Source organism: Lagenorhynchus albirostris, chromosome 13 (genome assembly GCF_949774975.1).
Source record: "Lagenorhynchus albirostris chromosome 13, mLagAlb1.1, whole genome shotgun sequence".
NCBI lineage: Eukaryota > Metazoa > Chordata > Mammalia > Artiodactyla > Delphinidae > Lagenorhynchus > Lagenorhynchus albirostris.
Window position 1 is genome coordinate 44580556 of NC_083107.1, and position 23777 is coordinate 44604332.

The 23777-nt window shown below is 39.1% G+C and overlaps 1 protein-coding gene and 1 long non-coding RNA gene across 5 annotated transcripts in view; both read left to right on the forward strand.

The window, feature by feature from the left end:
* The window catches only part of ASB3 (ankyrin repeat and SOCS box containing 3), a 95288-nt gene extending 88606 nt beyond the window's left edge, over positions 1–6682 (forward strand). For all 3 annotated transcript variants that reach the window (XM_060169965.1, XM_060169966.1, XM_060169964.1), the window contains one exon: positions 4947–6682. In XM_060169965.1, the coding sequence (XP_060025948.1) occupies positions 4947–5152 (206 nt within the window). In that variant the 3' untranslated portion in view covers positions 5153–6682. The remainder of the gene's footprint in view (positions 1–4946) is intronic.
* A 5269-nt stretch (positions 6683–11951) lies between these two features.
* Positions 11952–23224, forward strand: LOC132531566 (uncharacterized). 2 transcript variants are annotated; one of them, XR_009544132.1, is made up of 3 exons: positions 11952–12070; positions 17488–17590; positions 20715–23224. It is a non-coding gene; the product is annotated as an uncharacterized LOC132531566 (long non-coding RNA). The 2 variants fall into 2 exon arrangements; XR_009544131.1 differs by lacking the exon at positions 11952–12070 and having other exon boundaries at positions 15859–17590.
* The last annotated feature ends 553 nt before the right edge of the window (positions 23225–23777 follow it).

Genomic DNA, 23777 nt, shown 5'->3' on the forward strand with positions numbered 1-23777 from the left:
ATTTTATGTATTTTATTTGTACTTAGTGTAGATAATGTTAATTTAGTAGTATACATATATAATTTATATGTACGTAAATATCCATACATTGGGGTTATGTACTCAAAGACTTTTCACTAATTGGGTGTGCAGTCAAACAACATTTGGAGATCACTAGATTAGATGGTGCCTAGGATATGTATGGTATTTTACAGTTTATAAAATGCTTTTGCAAGTGTGTTCTAACTTGAAACTTATCAACAACCTTTTGATGCACAGGGGTGTCGGTTATGTTCATTTTATAGATGAGGTATTATTCCCATTTCATAGAAAAGGAACTGAAAGTCAGAGCATTTAAATGACTTGCTGCAGGTCACACAACTAGTTAATAATGGCTCATCAACTCCAACTCCAGGCTTATTACTGGGTGGTGCTTTTCCCATTCGTTCCATTCATTGCTGTTCTACTGGTCATTCTTTAAGTTTTGATTTCCTGCCCTAATCTGTCTCTTATTTGTTCTTCAGAGTCCTCAGGTTGTTGCTTTTTAAATTTTGTCCAAGTTTTTAGTTGTAGTCAGTGGGAAAGAGAGAGACTGTACAAGTAAATTAAGAAGGACTGGGAAGAAAAGGATGGAACCATAAAGACATTATATTAATGATGATAATACACATTGTAGTAGATGGCCCAAAAGTCAGATAAATACCTTTGATGTAGAAAACCATGCAGAGGAACCATAGAAATAAAGTCTAGGCAGATACATCATTTGAATATTGGCATGAGGGCAGGCTAGAGCTGAATGGTTGTAGGAAATATAGATAATGGGTGTGTATGATGTACACGTAGTTCTGTGCTGTAGTAAACTTGGCATTAACAAGAATAATGAATTAAGAATTGTGGGGTTTAGTCTGATCATTGTTTTGATTTTAGTACAATTCCATAAAACATGTGGCCTTCTATTTTGATTGTTCTGTGTATGTACAACAAAATTAACAAAATTGAAGACTTTATATATATAGAAATGAATAGTTAAAAGTTGCTTATCTAACAGATCTAGAGATAACTGGGTTTAACATACTAATTTGAAACTGATTGGGTCAGAAAAGTGACTTAAAAGTATAGCATGGGCTTCCCTGGTGGCGCAGTGGTTGAGAGTCCGCCTGCCGATGCAGGGGACACGGGTTTGTGCCCCGGTCCGCGAGGATCCCGCGTGCCGCAGAGCGGCTGGGCCCATGAGCCATGGCCGCTGGGCCTGCGCGTCTGGAGCCTGTGCTCCGCAACGGGAGAGGCCGCAACGGTGAGAGGCCCGTGTACCGAAAAAAAAAAAGTATAGCATGGTTTCAGACATCATTTTCTAGACTATGATCAGTGCCATAATGTAGGAAAAGAGAGATTTATTTAAGAAATTAAAATCTGATTTTAACAAGTTTTCATGAAAGTTATGTTTTACATACGGCTTCTGGGCTATTCCATATTTTTTATATATATATATATATATATATATAAAATGTATGATTCTTTAAATCTATTTTTTTAAATTTATTTTATTTATTTATTTTTGGCTGCATTGGGTCTTTGTTGCCACATGCGGGCTTTCTCTAGTTGTGGCGAGTGGGGGCTACTCTTTTGCAGTGCGTGAGCTTCTTATTATGGTGGCTTCTCTTGTTGCAGAGCACAGGCTCTAGGCGCGCGGGCTTCAGTAGTTGTGGCACGTGGGCTTCAGTAGTTGTGACACGCGGGCTCAGTAGTTGTGGCTCATGGGCTCTAGAGCTCAGGCTAAATAGTTGTGGCACATGGGCTTAGTTGCTCCACGACATGCGGGATCTTCCTGGACTAGGGCTCGAGCCTGTGTCCCCTGCATTGGCAAGCGTATTCTTAACCACTGTGCCACCAGGGGAGGTCCCATGGGCTTTTCCATATTATAAATTCAAGGCATGACTTGATCTTCTCTCAACCTGGTGACAACACATCCGGAAATACTATGCATCACTAAAACTTTCATAGGAATTTTGCATGCTTTGAAATATTGCATATACGATTATACAGTTCCCTTAGTATTTACTGGCATATTAAACTAAGATGGCACTGATGGGTATATTACTGTCTGTGTTAATAATCCATAGGTAAAAGACTCCCTGAAGTTCAAATGAATACAGTTCTTACCTCTAATTGTTCATCAGGCCAGCGATTTATTTTGCTCACAGGACGAAAACCAAAATGGTGCAGTTGAAATTGGAACCCGTAACTGAAGTAGCTATACCCTTTCCTTTTTTATTATTAAATGGAAAGATCTTCCAAAACTTACGATAGTTTCAGTGGTTTAGAAGTTGTTAGAGAAATATTTTAGGCTTATCACAGTTTAGAGAACCCTAGACTTGGGGTCAAATCATTTGGATCTAGTGTCAGCTCTGTTGCTGTATGATGTCAACACAGGCAAGTCACTTAAGCTTTCCATAACAAATGTGTATTGGTCCAGTTTGGCTTGATCACAGATGATTAAGCTTCCACACCCATGTCAGCATAAACAAACAAATGGTTTATTTAGTTGTAAAAGATAGGGCTGCAGTGATGTAGTCAGACTGCCTCTTAGAAAGGCTTGTCTGCACTGCAGGAGGCTGTGGGACAGCCAGAGGAACACTCCGCAGTCAGCCTGAGGAGTTGTAAGTCAGTGTAGTCTGTCAAGTTGGTGAAGCTGGAGAAGTGTTAAGGATTCCTTACCTCCGAGTGAGCAGCTCTCCTCCAGGTTACACAGCCATCCTTTGTCTTCCTTCTGGGTGTGTGGTAAGTATCTACATTAACAAAAATGTGCAGAATGAAGAGATTTCAATTTAACAGGATGCATATTAAACTCTAACCAAATAGGAGTAAAAATTCTCTTCACCAATCTCACTGTGATCCACACAATCTAGTCTTGTCATTTTCTCTGTCAGTCCCATTTGACTATGCTTATGGCATGCTCAGGGTTTGCAGCTGATAGGCCACTTTCCAGTATGCCAGCATACTTTGGCCCTACCAGCTGAGTTGTGTGCTTACCAAGAATCAGTTATGCTCATTTCCAAAACTTGTATTACATTTGTGCATACCCAGTGACATTAGGACCAATTATTGTTCCTGATCTCAGTGGGTGAGAAGGTTTCCTTAAGTGTAATAGTTGAACATGGGCAACCTACTTGTTGAAATTGAACCTGCTTACTACTCCTTTGGAAAACTGTGGAGGTTTGCAGTTTGAGCATGCTTTCCATGTGGTTTCCTGCTAATCTCTCTAGTGCTCCCTTTATCTGTGTTTTCTCATCTTAGAAGGGAGAATGGTTAAAATCTTAGAAGGGAGAAGGTTAAAATTTAAACAATATATAAATATGGAAACAGTGAAAGTAAATGTGCTATATATTGTAGTTGCTGTAATCTTATTTATAATGGGGAGTCTATGTGACTCATGGTTTAAGGAAATACTCTTCTTTGACTCAGGTTTTATGTACAAAATCAGGTAACTCTGCTGCTTTTCTTATTTGGCATTTTGAAACACTATGGATTGAGGAGTTTCCCAAACCCTGAGTGAACTAAACTAAACTTAAACCAATAAGCTGAAACTAAAATGTAAGATGATGGACTAACTTCAGTGGTCTGGAAGATGTTAGAGAATTAGCATGTCTCAGGCCCTGTGGGTTATTACAGTTTAAAGAACCCTAGACTTGGAGTCAGACCAGCTGGTCTTATATCAGCTGGGCTCTTGATAGCGCTTGTCTCTGCTGCTCTGATCCTGGCCTGTTAATCATTGGTACATTTCACAGGGATTTACAAAAGATTTCTTGGACTAATAAAAGGCATTAGATTTGATTCACATAAAACCACTAGCTGTTTTTAGTGCTCTTGGTTTTCATGGACATTAACTTCTTTAGTTAACACTTTTCATCTTGGAAAACAAAACCAGTATCTTACGATTCTTAAGCATATGTGGGTTATCCTTTAATTGGTTATTAGCTTCTGGCAGCAGTGGTTTTAGCATGTGTATGTACACATGCACATTTTGGGGTCATATGCACTTGAGTTTGAATCCTGGTCTACCATGTACTAGATGTATGACCTTTGGAAAGTTACTTAAACCTCTTTTTTTGTGTGTTTTTTTGTTTGTTTGTTTGTTTTGTTTGCGGTACGCGGGCCTCTCACTGCTGTGGCCTCTCCCGTTGTGGAGCACAGGCTCCGGACGCACAGGCCCAGCGGCCATGGCTCACGGGCCCAGCCGCTCCGCGGCATGTGGAATCCTCCCGGACCGGGGCACGAACCCGTGTCCCCTGCATCGGCAGGCAGACTCTCAACCACTGCGCCACCAGGGAAGCCCTAAACCTCTTTTTAAACCTCTGTTTTCTTATCTCTGTGAGAGCATGATAATATCTACCTCACGGGGGTTAATGAAGATAAAAAGAGGATGTGTATCGGCATACAGCATAGTAGGCATTTGATAGATGGTCCTTTTCTCTCTGTGTCAATTTTTAAATTTCATTCTGTATCATGGATAAAAAGAGCAAAACTTATGTAAGCTACATTTTTATTCACTTGAATGTGGTAGGTCTGGAGACTATTTGCAATGAGAGTAAGAGGGAAGTAACGTTTGCTACTGTGTGCTTCTATCATTTCTAAAGTTAGATCACCCATTTCTTAAGTCCGAACTGGTATTGGCAGAAATTTAGAATTTGAACATTTAGTTTTATATGGCCCTGGGTACTGACTTTGGAATTTGTGGCCAGAAATCGGAGGAAGAAGAACCCAGTGAAGGCTGTAAAAAAGAATAAATAAATAAAGTTTATTTTGGTCATCCTGGCCCAAGTAATCTATTTTCAAAAGTAAGTCTAAGTAACATATCACTTCTCTTCTACTACGCAGACGTGGGGAAAAAAAGGGCATTTACCTTAATGTACTGTTATATCTTTCTGGTTCAAACATTTTAATCTTCCTTTTTCTGTTTGTTTCTCCAGCCTCTATTCCATCCCTGACCCACCTTTGTCGTTTGGAAATTCGGTCCAGTCTAAAACCAGAGCACCTACGATCTAACAGTTTTATCTGTCAATTGCCACTTCCCAGAAGCCTACATGATTATTTGCTCTATGCAGAGGTTTTGAGGATGAATGAAGTTCCAGAACTGGCAGTTATTCAAGATGGAGAAATCAGTGAAGCTACTTAACACAGGTCATGTCTTACTCTGAAAACCACCAAGATAAGGAGCCATGGAGTACAAATTCTTCACGATTTTATTGTCACAAAAGATGATTTTTGTGTGGTTGGTTAGATTTTAGAGGGCAGTAGTTTAATGCAAATGTTTACAACTAAGCTCCCTGGTAAAAAAGTATAAACCTCACTAGTGTTACTTTATTGCAGTTTTATCATCAGTACACTTTATGTTGTAAATTACCTAACAATTTTCTGCTTTATTCTGTTAATGAACTGTGGCTAAACATGGTGTATTTCCACCTATGATTCTATGTTTACCTAGGGCTAGTATTTAGAAGGGAATGCATAAAACTTCACTGGATGTGTATACACAGTGGAGTTAAATCTCTCTTATATTTATAAAAGAACTATCTTATATTCTATTCTCATCTCTTAATTCAGTTGAAATTCATTGGCTTTTCACAGGTAAACTCAGGGGAGAATTCTTTCTTTAAAGACTATAGAAAATGAATCATTTTGCTGTTGTTTTTTTTTTCCAGTTCCTTGATACTCTCTTTGGCTAAAAAAGATTCCTGTTTCTGCAAAGGCAAGAACAGACCTAAACTCAAAGATATGCTCAGTTGAAAAAAAAGAATTAGGTTGGTATTGAGATAAATGTGCATTTTACACAGTATTAATTAGGAGACTGGGAGAGACATTTCTGTGGTACCATCTTTAAAGAAAGGTATGTATTCCTGAGTTGCTCAGTATCAAATAAAACTGAAGCTCCATTCAGCCTCCAAATCAGAGGGCACCTTTGATCCTGTGAAGCAATGATTGCTAGTTCTATTAATGTTATAGTGGGTTTCTTTTTTACTATCTGGATACATTATCAAATAGTCCATGAAATTTAAACCTTAACATCCTAGGTTAATGAGACACTGCCTCATTGGTTTTGCAATTGCTCGATATGAATCTAGAGTCAGAGAGGACTGAACACCGTAACAGGTGAGCTATGTTAAGAGACTGTGGGCAATAGTCTTGAGAAAAAGGTTATGAATGCATTAATGTTGTGATAGACAACTAGAGATGGGGTCCAAAGGAGGGCAAATATTCTGTCCTATTGGGATGCTGTGACTTAAAATAGATGGGAGTGGGTTAGCCAGATTCATCTCTGATAGGCTTTTGCTATTTGGTAAAAGCAGTGATGATGGCGTACCAAATGATGGAGACATTAGGGTCCAGGGGGATGACTAAATTCAGCACAGATTAGGGCTGTAGTTGCTGCCTGTGGGGTGGGGAGTTTGACTGTAGTTATACAGGCAGAGATAAGGGTGGATATGGAAAAACAGGTGGAAATTCTGATAGTTACTAAATTCTAAGAAAGTATGTACTATGTAATATTTTTTAAATGTCTGTATTTTTCCAAACCCTAAGTCTCTGATTTTTATATAACCAGTTTTTTGTTAGGGTCCATTGTACATAGAATGTTTACATTTGAGGGTGAATCTTTTCATGTGTTTTTGTTCATGTTCAAATATGTAATAAATTCAACTACTCATAACTTACTGAGCTTTTATTCTTAAAAATCTCAAAATATTTCAGATACATTAAAAACCCTTAGTATTTAAAACATAAATGATTTTACTTACTGTATAAATGCATCTTTCTTTTAGACTATTTTATAATATAATATTTATGATTTTTATGACTAATAACAAGGACTCAGTGAGAAGTCTAATCTAAAAGTACCTGAAGGTGGGTGAATTATAGTCACAGCCTCTGATCAAAATGATACATCCAGTTAGTGTGAACTTTAAGCTCTGACCTACATGCACCATGGTGCTTTAATACTCTTAAGGTCACAGTGAACCTGAGGAAGAACTCCATACAGTAGTTTTCTAATGGTGGTACATATCCAGAGCAGGACGCGAATTGGTTTTAATAACAATTGTCAAGAGTTTACCCTTCCTTGATCTGATGTTGTCCTTTAAGTATATTTCCTGCTGATCCTTCCTGTCATAGGACATCTTTCTGTGATCATTTGATGTAATAGTGGTAATCTGGACATCATTTTTTTTTTAAAGTAAACTTTTTATTGACATTTAACACATATATAAAAAAGTACACAAATCATAAGTATACAGACAGATTACAGTTGACCCTTGAACAACATGGGAGTTATAGGCGCCTACCCTCTGCACAGTTGAAAATCTCCATATGACTTATAGTCAACTGTCTATATCCATGGATTCATCCAACGATGGAGCCAATCAACGGCAGATTGTGTAGTATTGTAGTACTACTGTTGAAAAAAATCTGTGTATAAGTAAACCTGCACCAGTTCAAACATGTTGAAGGGTCAACTGTAGTTTTACAAAGTGAAAACGTTGCATAATCAGCATGCAGTTCAAGAAACAGAATTATTAACATCCTAGGAGTTCCCTTTGTGGCCCTTCTAGTCACTGTGCTCTTGCCAGAAGGGTAACTACTCTTCTGGGTTCTAGCACCAAAAATCAGTTTTTCCTGGAATCATCCACTATGCTGTCTTTTGTTTCCTGTTACTTTTGTGCACATTTTCAGATTCATTTGTGTTATTGTATATAGTTATAGTCATTGAACTTCATTTTTTCATTTCCCTCTCCCTTTTGCCCAAGTAGCAAGTGTCTTGATATGCAGCTTTCTGGTGGCCCTACTTCCCAGATCAGTTATACACTTCTGTTGTCCCATGACCACCTATGACATTCATAATCTTTGAGAGGCAGCCCAAGTGTCACATTATGTCACGTGATCAGTTGATATCTCTAACTTTAGATCTGTTCTTCCCATCTGTCTATCTGTAAACCTGTATGAAGATCATGTTTTATAGATCTTCAAGTATCGTGCCAGGTACAGTTTCAAGACCTCTGAGTATTTTTGATTGGTTACTCTCTAAAATTCTACTGTATTTTGTTGGTCCTCAAAAACTTATCATAAAAACTGTGATAAGAATGTAAATAATTATGTATCTTCTCTGGAACAGCGGACTTGGTTCCATCAGCAAGGGGTATAGAAAGAAGTTGAGAAAATCTGTCTAAAACTTTGCCCTTCATTTTTGTACTCCTCTATATTCCTGGAGGTATATTCCCCTAATTATATTTCTTGTTTGGTCATAGAAATATATGTTTGAAGAAGCACTCTCAGTACGATTATTGCTAGCAGGTCCCTAGTACTATTGTGGAAAGGTTTTAAATAGTGGGAATGGTTGGTTGAAGGGCTAGTGAAGTTGCTAGTAATGTAGCCATTTCCAGTTTTATGATCAAGTGTTTTAGATCTAACAATTTGTGAGAATAACCAGTAAAACTGCACACTGCCTTCCAATTTCATGGGTTCATCCTCTGTATAAAGTAAATGGAAGCTCAGCCTGCTAGCCTATCCAAATACTCAATTTAAAGAGGATCTGGGGCTTCCCTGGTGGCGCAGTGGTTGAGAGTCCGCCTGCCGATGCAGGGGACACGGGTTCGTGCCCTGGTCCGGGAAGATCCCACATGCCGCGGAGCGGCTGGGCCTGTGAACCATGGCCGCTGAGCCTGCGTGTCTGGGGCCTGTGCTCCGCAACGGGAGAGGCCACAACAGTGAGAGGCCCACCTACCGCAAAAAATAAAATAAAATAAATAAAAGTAAAGAGGATCTGTAAGCCAAAGGGATCTCTAAAACTTCACCTTTGAGCTGGGAACATAATAGAAACACCTTTGGTACTATTAATTCCCCTGAATTTCCTGTGCTAGAGCACTTGCCTCCTCCCTTCTCTCTTTTCCCAAGCAGCTAGTCACACATAACTGAGGTGTCAAGACTATGTGTAGGTAAGAGCCCAAACCAAGAGATTTCATTACTCATGACTCTACATGACCTGGGTAGTTTATCTGAAAGATGGGTGTCCCCTCATCAGGAAAGGAGTGCTATATTCTATCTAGAGCATTATCCAGAGCTAATGCTGGATCTCTGAGTTTATACCTACACAGTCTCTCTAGGAGAAGGTGGTGTTTATGACTTCAGGTAAAATAAATATGGCCCATGTTTGAAGGCTTAGAGACTATCATAGTAGTTTTATAAACACACCTGGTGATTTTTATCCTTTTTCATTTTTTAACAAAACATTTAAGGAAAATTTAATATTCCTGTGTGCAACTGTTGAGATTTTTTGTTTTGCTTTCTCTTCCATTGTTTGTTTTTCTCTTAGTTTATCTTCATCTGTATTTATTATTATTGTTGTTGTTATTGTTATTAAATGACAAGTGGTCATTGAAACATAATACCTGGCAGTAAGTAAACTTGTTTTCTTTTTTTGTTAGAGTTAATAGAAACCTGTGGTTTTCCTGAGACAGGGAACTGATTATGCTTAGTATTTTTGTGACATATTGGTAGAAAAATGTATAGTCTTATTTGTAATAACATGTCAGTAGTTTACACTGAGAGGAGGCCAGTCTGAATTATATTTTTTATGGAAACATATACTTTAGGCACAGATTTTAAGTACATAGTTTCTGCAGTTGATTTAATGAATAAAACATTTTAAGTAAGGGGCATCTGTTAACCTGTCCCTTTGCTAATATATGTCTTTTAAAGATTTTAAAAATTCTTTTTAAAAATCTTAAAACTCAGCAAGAAAAGGGAGGAAGAGAGATGGAGCCATAGTCCTATCATCCAGACCCATTATTTCTGTTATATGTTGGAATATTTTCTTTCTCTTAAGGTTTTTAAAAATCTGTATACAGCTTTGAGGAGTGTTTTTGTTTTATCATAGCTAAAATCAAACCCACCTTTACAATTTTGTACCTGATCAAGCCTTTTCTTTATCATGTTAATGATACCTCCAGCCAGGCTCAAGCCATGAGTTATGACAAATTTTGAGTTGGTAGGAATGAAAAATAATGAGGCATTTCTGGATTGATTCTTTTCCTAAGGCATCTGCATAAAGCAAACAACCCCTTCCTCCTTTTTGTACAGGAAAAAAGAGAATGGAGGTGAGACCTTTGTGAACTGTGCTAGTCATCTGGTCTCAGTCCAGGTTAGTTATGTAGTTACCCTGTTATAACTATGTATTGTGTATGTTTTTAATGAAAGAATTTAAAATACCATTGTTGCAGTAAAAAATTAGTGTCTGCATGATTTTTCTGTCTCTTGGCTTCTTTTTCATGCATAGCACTAATAGATGAAGCAGAACAGGTGGTAATTGCCATTGGCACACTGAGACTTGTGAATAGCATCTGTTTATGTCTCTTTTACCATCAAATGGTTAGCATAACCTTCTCTTCACTGCTTTTCTATGTGGATGATAAAAGTCTATCGTGAGTCATTATAAGGTGTTAATTTACACTCTTTTTCTAACATGGAATACGTGAAGAAGAAAGTCCATCTGGTGTTTAAATATGACTATGATTTGAATCAAACAATTAAAAAGAAGGCCTAATACTTTTGAGGTTATTTTGGAATATTGGATCAAGTAATATGTGCCAAAGATATCAATTGCAAGCCAGAGTAGTTCCATAAATAGATGCATTAGTTAGTAATGTGTAGTCTGGATTTTAGTTTTGACACGTAAAAATTATTTATTTTAGACAATAAAACATTCAAATCCTTATGGTCTTCATCTTGCTTGTAATTATTTGGTTTTATTAGCCCACTCTTAAATGTCATAGTGTGGTATTTGTTTATGCATGTTGATGCAAGTGCATACTTTTTTATCACTTTATTATGGAAAATTTTAAGCCTATAAAAAATAGAGAATTTTATAATGAACTTCCATGTTCCCACCACCCAGCTTTGATAATTATCAACTCATGGCCACTCTTATTTCCTTTTCCTCACCAATTGCCTTTCTTCCATAGCATTTTGAAGTGAATTCCAGACATAACATTGGTAAATATTTTAGTATATATCTTTAGAAGTCACAGATTCCCTTTTTTTTGTTGTTTTAATTGCGGTACGCGCCACCCCCACCCCACCCCCGTCGCGGAGCACAGGCTCGGGACGCGCAGGCCCAGCGGCCTCACATAGAGAGTAATCTTGGCATTAGCGCTGTTCATTTCTACTGGTTTGATCATTGTTTGTTCAGTGAACAGAGCTAAGAAGTAAGTATATGTTAATTCCATTCATCATATTCTGCAAATTGATACTTCAGATCTAGGACTACATTTTTAAAATTCAACTTCAGTGATCTTACATTTGTGTATTTCCTTTATTATATGCTGAAAATCCTACTTCTCAGTGATGCTAACTATAACGCATTTGTTTTATACAAGAGTCACACACAGTAGTCTCACAATAACAATTTCTACATTACCATTAATAATATTAGTAAAAACGTTTAAAAATTTTCCTCCCTCAGTTCTTTTTGTATATTTAGGTATATATTTCACTAGGGTTATACAGTCAAGTTGCTATGTTTTAAAGTCACTTGAATGTACAGGATCATGTGTTTCATTTTCAGTCTTCTAAGGATTTTTAATTTTGCTTTATAATTATCAGAGTGTTTACATGATTCAAAGTTAGATGTTAAAAAAAATATTCAGAGAAATCTGGCTTCTGTCCCCTGTTCATCCTATTTTCTCGCTCTCCGAAGGGAAGTTTTTTTTAATAGTTTTTTAAAGTTTGTTTTAAACATAAGCATATATATTTTCAAAGCCCGCCCTTAGATAAATAATAGTGTATACGGTTTTCCTGTATCTTTTTCACTTAATGTATCCTGGAGATAATTCTATAAGAGTATATAGAGCTAGTCCTCATTTCTCTTCACAGCAACCATGTTGATGTACCATGGTTTATTCAGCCTTTCCCCCTATTGATGGACATTTGGATTATTTCCAGTCTTTTGCTATTACAACGGGTCCTGCAGTGAACAGCTTCGTGCTCTTTGTATTTTTGCCTGTTTCACTTTGGAAGATTCCTAGAAGTGGAATTGCTGTGTCAAAAGGTAAATGCACATGCAAGTTTGCTAGATACTGCCAAATTCCCCTTCATAGGTAAGTAGTATATACCAGTAATGTATGAGACTGCCATTAGAGAAAGTTGTCAAACATTTGGGTATTTGCCAACCTCATAGGTTAGAAATATGTATCAGTATAGTTTCAGTTTGCATTTCTCTAATGGAACATCTTTTCATATTGATTGGAGGAATGGATCCAGTTTTTAAAATTTTTATTTTGGCTGCATTGGGTCTTCATTGCTACGCACCGGCTTTCTCTAGTTGCAGTGAGCAGGGGCTATTCTTCATTGCGCTGCTCGGGCTTCTCACTTCGGTGGCTTCTCGTTGTGGAGCACGGGCTCTAGGCACGTGGGCTTAACTAGTTGCAGCATGCAGGCTCAGTAGTTGTGGCTTGCGGGCTCTAGAGCGCAGGCTCAGTAGTTGTGGCGCACAGGCTTAGTTGCTTGGCAGTATGTGGGATCTTCCCGGACCAGGGCTCGAACCTGTGTCCCCTGCATTGGCAGGCGGATTCTTAACCACTGCGCCACGAGGGAAGTCCCTGGATCCAGTTTTAATGATTTCTGTAAAACTGTCAGGTTATTCTAACAACATTTATTAGAAAATTCATCTTTTCCCTATTTATTGAGATACTACTATTTTTTAAAACATCTTTATCGGAGTATAATTGCTTTACACTGTTGTGCTAGTTGCTGCTGTATAACAAAGTGAATCCTCTATATGTATACATATATCCCCTCCCTCTTGTGTCTGCCTTCAACCATCCCTACCCCACCCCTCTAGGTGGGCACAAAGCATGAGCTGATCTCCCTGTGCTATGAGGCTGCTTCCCACTAGCTATCTGTTTTACATTTGGTGGTGTATATATGTCCATGCCACTCTCTCACTTGGTATCAGCTTACCCTTCCCTCTCCCCGTGTCCTCAAGTCCATTCTCTATGTCTACGTCTTTATCCCTGTCCTGCCTCTAAGGTCTTGAGAACCTTTAGATTCCATATATATGTGTTAGCATACGGTATTTGTTTTACTCTTTCTGACTTACTTCACTCTGTATGACAGACGCTAGGTCCATCCACCTCACTACAAATAACTCAATTTAGTTTCTTTTTATGGCTGAGTAATATTCCATTGTATATATACGTGCCACATCTTCTTTATCCATTCATCTGTTGATGTACACTTAGGTTGCTTCCATGTCCTGGCTATTGTAAACAGAGCTGCAGTGAACATTGTGGTACATGACTCTTTTTGAATTATGGTTGTCTCAGGGCATATGCCCAGTAGTGGAATTAGAGGGTCATATGGTAGTTCTATTTTGAGTTTTTTAAGGAACCTACATACAGTTTTCCATAGTGGGGTATCAGTTTACATTACCATTAACAGTGCAAGAGGGTACCCTTTTCCCTACACCCTCCCCAGCATTTATTGTTTGTAGATTTTTAAATGATGGCCATTCTGACTGGTGTGAGGTGATACCTCATTGTAGTTTTGATTTGCATTTCTCTAATGATTAGTGATGTTGAGCATCCTTTCATGTGTTTGTTAGCAATCTGTATATCTTCTTTGGAGAAATGTCTATTTAGGTCTTCTGCCCATTTCTAGATTGGGTTGTTTGATTTTTGGATATTGAGCTGCATGAGCTGCTTGTGTATTTTAGAGATTATTCCTTACTCAGTTGCTTTGTTTGCAAATATTTTCTCCCATTCAGAGGGTTGTCTTTTCATCTTTTTTATGGTTTCCTTTGCTGTACAAAAGCTTTTAAGTTTCCTTAGGTCCCATTTATTTATTTTTGTTTTTATTTCCCTTTCTCTAGGAAGTGGGTAAAAAAGGATCTTGCTGTGATTTATGTCATAGAGTGTTCTGCCTATGTTTTCCTCTAAGAGTTTTATAGTGTCTGGCCTTACATTTAGGTCTGCAATCAGTTTTGAGTTTATTTTTGTGTATGGTGTTAGGGAGTGTTCTAATTTTATTCTTTTTTTTTTTTTGCGGTATGCGGGCCTCTCACCGTTGTGGCCTCTCCCGTCGCGGAGCACAGGCTCCGGACGCGCAGGCCCAGCGGCCACGGCCCACGGGCCCAGCCACTCCGCGGCACGTGGGATCCTCCCGGACCGGGGCACAAACCCGTGTCACCTGCATCGGCAGGCAGACTCCCAACCACTGCGCCACCAGGGAAGCCCTAATTTTATTCTTTTACATGTACCTGTCCAGTTTTTCCAGCATCACTCATTGAAGAGGCTGTCTTTTCTCCATTGTATATTCTTGCCTGCTTTATCAAAGATAAGATGACCATATGTGCGTGTGTTATCTCTGGGCTTTCTATCTTGTTCCGTTGATCTATATTTCTGGTTTTTTGCCAGTACCATACTGTTTTGATTACTCTAGCTTTGTAGTATAGTCTGAAGTCAGGGAGCCTGATTCCTCCAGTTCTGTTTTTCTTTCTCAAGATTGCTTTGGCTATTCGGGGTCTTTTGTGTTTCCATACAAATTGTGAAAGTTTTTGTTCAAGTTCTGTGAAAAATGCCAGTGGAAGTTTGATAGGGATTACATTGAATCTGTAGATTGCTTTGGGTAGTATAGTCATTTTCACAATGTTGATTCTTCCAATCCAAAAACATGGTATATCTCTCCATTTGTATCATCTTTAATTTCTTTCATCAGTGTCTTACAGTTTTCTGCATACAGGTCTTTTGTCTCCTTAGGTAGGTTTATTCCTAGGTATTTTATTCTTTTTGTTGCAGTGGTAAATGGGAGTGTTTCCTTAAATTCTCGTTCAGATTTGTCATCATTAGAGTATAAGAATGCATGAGATTTCTATGCATTAATTTTGTATCCTGCTACTTTACCAAATTCATTGATTAGCTGTAGTAGTTTTCTGATAGCATCTTTAGGATTCTCTATGTATAGTATCATGTCATCTGCAAACAGTGACAGCTTTACTTCTCCTTTTCTGATTGGAATTACTTTTATTTCTTTTTCGTCTCTGATTGCTGTGGCTAAAACTTCCAGAACTATGTTGAATAATAATGGTGAGAGTGGACAGCCTTGTGTTGTTCCTGATCTTAGTGGAAATGGTTTCAGTTTTTCACCATTGAGAATGAAGTTGGCTGTGAGTTTGTCATATATGACCTTTATTATGTTGAGGTAAGTTCCCTCTGTGCCTACCTTCTGGAGAGTTTTTATCTTAAATGGGTGTTGAATTTTGTCAAAAGCTTTCTCTGCATCTATTGAGATGATCATATGGTTTTTCTTCAATTTGTTAATATGCTTTATCACATTGATTGATTTGCATATACTGAAAAATCCTTGCATTCCTGGGATAAACCCCACTTGATCGTGGTGTATGATCCTTATAATGTGCTGTTGGATTCTGTTTGCTAGTATTTCGTTGAGGATTCTTACACGTATGTGCATCAGTGATACTGGCCTGTAGTTTTCTTTCTTTGTGACATCTGTGCATGGTTTTGGTATCAGGGTGATGGTGGCCTCATAGAATAAGTTTGAGAGTTTCCTCACTCTGCTATATTTTGGAAGAGTTTGAGAAGGATAGGTGTCAGCTCTTCTCTAAATGATTGATAGAATTCGCCTGTGAAGCCATCTGGTCCTGGGCTTTTTTTTGTTGGAAGATTTTTAATCACAGCCTCAATTTCAGTGCTTCTGATTGGTCTGTTTATATTTTCTATTTCTTCCTGGTTCAGTCTCGGAAGGTTGTGCTTTTCTAAGAATTTGTCCATTTCTTCCAGGTTGTCCATTCTATTGGCATTTAGTTGCTTGTAGGAATCTCTCATGATCCTTTGTATTTCTGCAGTGTCAGTTGTTACTTCTCCGTTTTCATTTCTAATTCTATTGATTTGAGTCTTCTCCCTTTTTTTCTTGATGAGTCTGGCTAATGGTTTATCAATTTTGTTTATCTTCTCAAAGAACCACCTTTTAGTTTTATTGATGTTTGCTATTGTTTATTTCTGTTTCATTTATTTCTGATCTGATCTTCATGATTTCTTTCCTTCTGCTAACTTCGGGATTTTTTTTGTTCTTCTTCCTCTAATTGCTTTAGATGTAAGGCTAGGTTTTTTATTTGAGATGTTTCTTGTTTCTTGAGGTAGGATTGTATTGCTATAAACGTCCCTCTTAAAGTGCTTTTGCTGCATCCCATATGTTTTGGGTTGTCATGGTTTCATTGTCATTTGTTTCTAGGTATTTTTTGATTTCCTCTTTGATTTCTATGGTAATCTCTTGGTTATTAAGTAGTGTATTGTTTAGCCTCCATGTGTTTGTATTTTTTACAGTTTTTTTCCTGTAATTGATATCTAGTTTCATAGCAGTGTGGTCAGAAAAGATACTTGATATGATTTCAATTTTTTTAATTTACCAAGGCTTGATTTGTGACCCAAGATATGATCTATTTTGGAGAATGTTCCATGAGCACTTGAGAAGAAAGTGTATTCTGTTGTTTTTGGATGGATTGTTCTATAAATATCAATTATGTCCATCTTGTTTAATGTATCATTTAAAGCTTGTGTTTCCTTATTTATTTTCATTTTGGATGATCTGTCCATTGGTGAAAGTGGGATGTTAAAGTCCCCTACTATGATTGTGTTACTTTCGATTTCCCCTTTTATGGCTGTTAGCATTTGCCTTATGTGTTGAGGTGCTTCTATGTTGGGTGTATAAATATTTACAATTGTTATATCTTCATCTTGGATTGATCCCTTGATCATTATGTAGTGTTCTTCATTGTCTCTTGTAACAGTCTTTATTTTAAAGTCTGTTTTGTCTGATATGAGAATTGCTAGTCCAGCTTTGTTCAGATTTCCATTTGCATGGAATATCTTTTTCCACCTCCTCAGTTTCAGTCTGTATGTGTCCCTAGGTCTGAAGTGGGTCTCTTGTAGACAGCATATATACAGGTCCCGTTTTTGTATCCATTCAGCCAGTCTATGGCTTTTGGTTGGAGCATTTAATCCATTTACATTTAAGGTAATTACCATTTCTTAATTGTTTTGGGTCTGTTATTGTAGGTCTTTTCCTTCTCTTGTGTTTCCTTCCTAGAGAAGTTCCTTTAGCATTTGTTGTAAAGCTGGTTTGGTAGTGCTGAATTCTCTTAGCTTTTGCTTGTCTGTATAGGTTTTAATTTCTCCTTCGAATCTGAATGAGATCCTAGCTTGGTAATCTTGGCTGTAGGTTTTCCCCTTTCATCACTTTAAATATGTCCTGCCACTTCCTTCTGGCTTTCAGAGTTTCTGTTGAAAGATCAGCTGTTAACCTTATGGGGATTCCCTTATATGTTATTTATTGCTTTTCCCTTGCTGCTTTTAATGTTTTTTCTTTGTGTTTAATTTTCTTTTTTCTTTTTTTTTTTTTTGCGGTATACAGGCCTCTCACTGTTGTGGCCTCTCTCGTTGCGGAGCACAGACTCCGGACGCGCAGGCTCAGCAGCCATGGCTCACGGGCCTAGCCACTCCGCGGCATGTGGGATCTTCCCAGACTGGGGCACGAACCTGTGTCCCCTGCATCGGTAGGCGGGCTCTCAACCACTGCACCACCAGGGAAGCCCCCAGTTTTATTATTGAATAAACATTAAACCAGGATGTGATGTGTATTACAGGTAGTCCACTAAGAGACTGCAAAGACAGGAAGGAATTTCACTCCCTTACATAGCCAAGTAGATACTACCCACTCCATACATGTTCCAAGATAAACAATAGCTAGTCCTCAAGGAAGAGGACTCGATGGAGCCAGTTGTCACAAATCGTTCATCTTAACTTTATCTGGTAATTGGGGCCGACCATCAGTGTTAGCTTCTTGGCTTGATCCAGAGGAAAACAAACTTCATGTCTTTATGACAGGAAGTAGCTTTGCAAGTTGGAGAAGGTCCCCCAGTGGGGTTTGGCTCCGACCTTCCCATCTGACCTTCCCACAGAAACTGGGAGGGAGGGGTGCTACCTTCCTAAATACTTACCTTTCAAAGAGATGACTCCCAGGTCCTCTGAGAAAGACATTCCTGGGTCCTAGAGCTGACAAATGTCCTATCTAGTTTTCAAAAGGATTTATATGCATCACAGAAGGAGAAAGTACTTAACAATTATAAGTTTTCTAAAGTGAATGCTCTGAGAAAAATGAGGTAGGAGAAGTCTCTTCTATTATTTTCTACAGGAAGAATTCAGCCTCTTATTAAAAAATTTTTTTTCTTCTTACACTACTACTGACTCCAGTGAAAAATGCCAGCAGGCATTAGCCACAGGAGAACAGACCACACTAACCACAGGACAGCCTCCAAGAGGAGAAACTGTGCCTTCTAGGCTCTAGCATATCTTGGTCCTCCATCAGGAGGGCATGACTGCCTGTGGACCTGTGAGCTGGACCCAGCCAGTTGGAGGCTCCTCACCCCTTCCTCGTTGGACTGTATGTTCTGCCCACCATTTCCATAGCTGAAGTTATTTCAAGCATGCAGCCTTCAGAGAGCAATGTGATGTTGAGACCACCTGGATTATACACGTGACTGAACCCACCTAAGGCCTTTATATATACCTTTAAGATTGCATCTCCTAAAGCAAAGGAAATAAAAGCAAAAATAAATAAATGGGACCTAATTAAACTGAAAAGCTTTCACAAAGCAAACCATTGACAAAATGAAAAGACAACCTACTGAATGGGAGAAAATATTTGCAAATAATATGACTGATAAGGGCTTAATATCCAACATATATAAACAGCTTATGTAACTCAACATCAAAAAAACAAACACCCAATTAAAAAATGGGCAGAAGAACTGAATAGACATTTTTCCAAAAAGGAAATGCAGGTGGCCAATGGGCACATGAAAAGATGCTCAACATCACTAATCATCAGGGAAATGCCAATCAAAACCACAATGAGATATCACCTCACACCTGTCAGAATGGCTATCATCAAAAAGAACATAAATAACAAATGTTAGTGAGTATATGGAGAAAAGGGAGCTCTAGTACACTGTTGGTGGGAAAGTAAATTGGTGCAGCACTGTGGAAAACATTATGGAGGTTTCTCAAAACACTGAACATAGAACTACAATATGACCCAGCAATTCCACTCCTGGGTATATATCCGAAAGAAACAAAAGCACCAATTCAAAAAGATAAATGCACCCCAATATTTATAGTAGCATTCTTTACAATAGCCAAGGTACGGAAGCAACCTAAGTGTCCATCAACAGATGAATGGATAAAGAAGATGTGGATATATATATATACACAATGGAATACTAAGCCGTAAAAAATAATAAAATTTTGCTATTTGCAGCAACATGGATGGACTTGGAGGGCATTATGCTAAGTGAAATAAGTTAGCAAAAGACAAATACTATATGATATCACTTACATGTGGAATCTAAAAAATACAACAAACTAGTGAATATAACAAAAAAGAAGCAGACTCACAGATACAGAGAACAAACTAGTGGTTACCAGTGGGGAAAGGGAAGCGGGGACAGGCAAGAGGTAGGGGATTAAGAGGTACAAACTACTAGGTATAAAATAAGCCATAAGTATATATTGTACAACATGGAGAATATAGCCAGTATTTTATAATAACTATAACTGGAGTAGAACCTTTAAAAATTGTGAATCACTATACTGTACACCCGTAACTCATATAATATTGTATATCAACTACATTTCAATTAAAAAAATAGGAGAGAAAAAGATTTTGGCAGGCAGGTACAGAGATCTACTTGTCTTGTGGCACCTTGCTTGTAAGTTCCCTTGCTTATTAAACATGCCACCTACCAATCTGGAGAGGCCTGCCTCTTTCCACGGTCTTTCCTTGCCCTCTGTGTATAGGGACCAGTTCCAGATTTCACCAGGAAGCTCCCATGGTATTGAATCAATAGCCTGGAGACGAATTAGCCAAGACACTTGTTTAAACTGCAGATTCCTGAACTCTAAACTCCAGTCCTAACCCCAGAGAGTCTAAATCAGTCTGTTTAAAAAGGACTCAGGAATTTGAATATTTGGCAATCTCAGATCACACTTCAAAAAACCATAGCAAAACAAACAAAAAAATAGCAAAAAAAAACCATAGAGTGGACTGAGCTCTGGAGTCAGATGGATCTGTCTTTGAATCATTATTAGCTGAACAGTCTCAGGAAGGTTACTTCTCTGAGAATCAGTACTCTTATGTACAAGGACATTTGCTTGTCAGGATGTGAGGATGACAAGAATGCATATAGAATGCCCCAGACAGTGCCTGGAATGTAGCATGTGCTTGATAAATAGTGGCTGCCATTCCAGTTATGATTGTGTAAGCCACTAACCGTAATGTTTAGAAATGGACCTCCAACATAACTTTATGAAAGTTTATGAAAGGCCACATAAACTCTGAGGTCTCTGTATGATTAACTGGTGAATCTGACCTTGTGAATGCATTTGATTGGACTTTTTTTTTTCCTTTGGCAAGTAACAGAAATGAACTAGTATAAACAAGACAAAAGAAAATGAGCCACATTTATTATAAGGATACTGGCTGTTGTCTGGAATGCATGGATAGGAATTTAGTTGCTGAATACTTGGTAGATCTGGGAGGATGAGAGCCTGTGCTGGAGGTGCCTCCTTTCGTCTCGACTTGCTTTTGAGAAGCTGCTTCATTCTCCCTCCTCTCTGTAGACTGCTTCCTGCTTTGAATGTGAACCTGAGGCTCAGGATGCTGTGGGAGCCAGACGCTCTTGCTGGCAGCCAGGAAGTGACAAGCATGAAGATAAAGCCAAGGAGCGGGGGGCAGAGGAGGGAAAACAGAGAGCAGGCATCCCTGGCAGCCTGGTCCAGCTGCCGAACTGGCCCTGTACTGCCCGCGCTGGACTTCCTGTGATGGGAGGGAAATAAACCCTCTGTTTAAGCCACCAAAAAGCAGGATTTTCTGCTACCTATGGCTGAGCACTCGCCTTACTGGGATGGAGGTTTGGGTACTTAGAGTCTTGTCACAGTTATTCACAAATGGCCCTGGCACAGTTGTATTTGTTCTCCTCTGGCCACATGTTTCAGGGAAATTGTGCCAGATTCTAACTCGATTTGCTTGTAGTGTTTGACTGGAATCTCCAGGGGGCACGTGCAGTCTGGCCTCTGTTAACTGATTCTTTGTGTGGTATGCAGTCAGCTCCCAGAGGTGGGCCTACTTCTCCTCCCTGTCATGACCAAGAGGCAGCACAGAACTTTCACCAACAGCAGTATGTGTTTCTTAAACTGTGTCCTGTCCAGGGTCTCACTTCCTGGTGGGCTTCCCGAGACATCTGCCAAGTCTGGTTTCACTAAGGACTTAAAACCCTTCAGGGAACCATTTTCACCCTGCCTGGTTAGCTTTTCTGTTTTACGTAGCCTGGGGCACTGGTTGAGCCGAGGTAACCCAAACACTGCAGAGGAGGTGTACTGGGGAGATGACACTGGGTTTAGGTGTCCCACTGTTGTATTTATATCATTTGTTAAACACAAATTATTTCCATCCCACCTTGATGGTGGGTGTCACTTCTTGCATAGACAGTCGTGTTCGCCTACTCACTGATGTCCTTGTCACCAATTTCCCCCTTCCCAAGCCATCCTGTTTACTATAACCAGGGTAGCCTTTCTGAAGGATCTGGCAGAGGAGCACTCAAATTCCTGGACATGGATTGGCTCACATTAGTAATAGGTAGGACTATGCCTGCCAATATGCTCCTTGGTCCTGTGTCCTGTCCCAGCTGGTGAGCTGAGCAGGAGGCTGCCTTCCCTGTTTGGGCGTAGCCACCTTACTCTTTCTCTTCCTCTGAAGTCTCTGCAGGGCTGTCAGTGTCACTTGGTCCCTACCTTGCTGGAAGAGACCTGGAAAGGCCAGCCCTGTGTTAAGCCTAAACTGTGTGCTTTAGCCCAGTATAATAAAAATCTCTGCAGTGGAATGAGGAGCACAAGTCCAGCCCATACTAATCAAATGGGTCATGTTTCCCATTTTCTCTTGTCTCGTGGGAGTTTATCTCCATCAAAAACATCCCATGGAAGAGAATCCAAAACAGGATTCAGGTACCCTGAGTCCTCTAGTCAAGTAACAGTTACTAATACTCCAAAGCCCTTCTAAGCCTTACAGCTTATTATTATAACTAATATTACAAATTATTATTATGCCATCTTATTATTACCTTGATTCTCTCTGTCTAGAGAAGGGGTTACAAATCTAAATTTGTAGCCTTTGGAAGCCAGGCAGGTAACATGAATGAACAAAGCAAACCATCATGTGTCTCCCCCCTATCTCTTGTTCTTCTGTCTGTGACAGACACATGGGTTCAGAGAAACATTTCTCTCAACTACATGAAAAACAAGGTCAGGTTCAATGACAAATGGCAGCTGAGACTCATCTTGGCCTTGGAAAGACCGTAGGGAATTTCAGGGACTGTGGCAACTGAAAAGTGAGTGCTCTGTGTGGGGAAGCTGACTGCTACTCATATCCAACTGATCTAAGTCCATGTGGGTATACAGGCCTACTGTCACCAGCAGTTCTATATTAAAAAAAAACTCCAGATTTCAGATTTTTGGGGGGAAGGGAGAAATTCCTCAATTTTAAATATTATCTCAATGTTTTAAAAAACAAACAGTGTGTGGGTCAATTAAAAATGTCTGGGAGCCACCATATTTTGCCCTTTGGCTCAGAAGATGAAGCTCGGACCACTTTGCTTGACACATAAACTTCTTCATGAATCTACCTGTGCCACCTCTTGCTTCATTTCCTACCTCTCTCTAGACATTCTGTAGCCGCTCAGTGCTACATTTCGTACTTTCACCTTTTCTGGCCCCATGCTTTTGCATGTGCTGTTCGTTGGACTGTCCTTCCCTGGCTGATTAATTTTGTAAATAGTTCATTCTTACATATCCACATCAAAACCATCTCCTGTTTCAAGTCTTTTGTAACCTCCCTGCCACCTCCCAACCAGGCAGAGATACAGTGTCTCTTTTCTCTGGGTTTTCTGAGCAAAGTACACAGTCTTCTTACAGAACTTAACAGAATCTCTTGTAATGATCAGGTGCATGCTCGTCTTCCCTGCTCATCACTGAGGCTGTGCCTATGCGTCCCCAGCACTCGGCACAGTGTTTGGCCCAGGGTCAGTGCTCAGTGACTACTGTGTGAATAGATGAATAAACAAATTCACTATGCACTACACTTATGTTAATTTTCTTGCAAGATGCCTTCACATTTGTTGCAATAAAATATTTGTGCATGTGTGACATTAGTTATCACTTTACAGTGCCCACTTTGAATGGGTAAAACATAACTAACTTGTCTTAGGAGTATTTATATGTTGCTGACCTCTCAAGGTGGTACTGCTCTTTTCCAAAGGAAGACATCTGAAGTGGTATCCTTACTCCGGAGCTAAAACATTAAAATTTAATGGAATAGCTTCATGCTTTGTTAAGAGCTTATCTGATCAAGAAGGGATAAGAAAGGGAGGAGGGATGATATGGGGACTTTTTTTTTTTTACACCATTCTTTTTCCAATGCTATGGCAGGATTAACAGGAGAGTTAAAACAAGGATGAATATGTATGCTGTATCCACTGACAAAGCAGTAAAAAGTAGTTAGCTGTGAAATTCCATTCGTATTTGTTTACTATTCTAAGTACACTTCCAACCCCTCCCTCTGGCCACCCATGCCACTTGGCATTTTTCTCATCTGACAGCTTGGAGGTAGGAATTTTGTAAATGTCTCTCTTG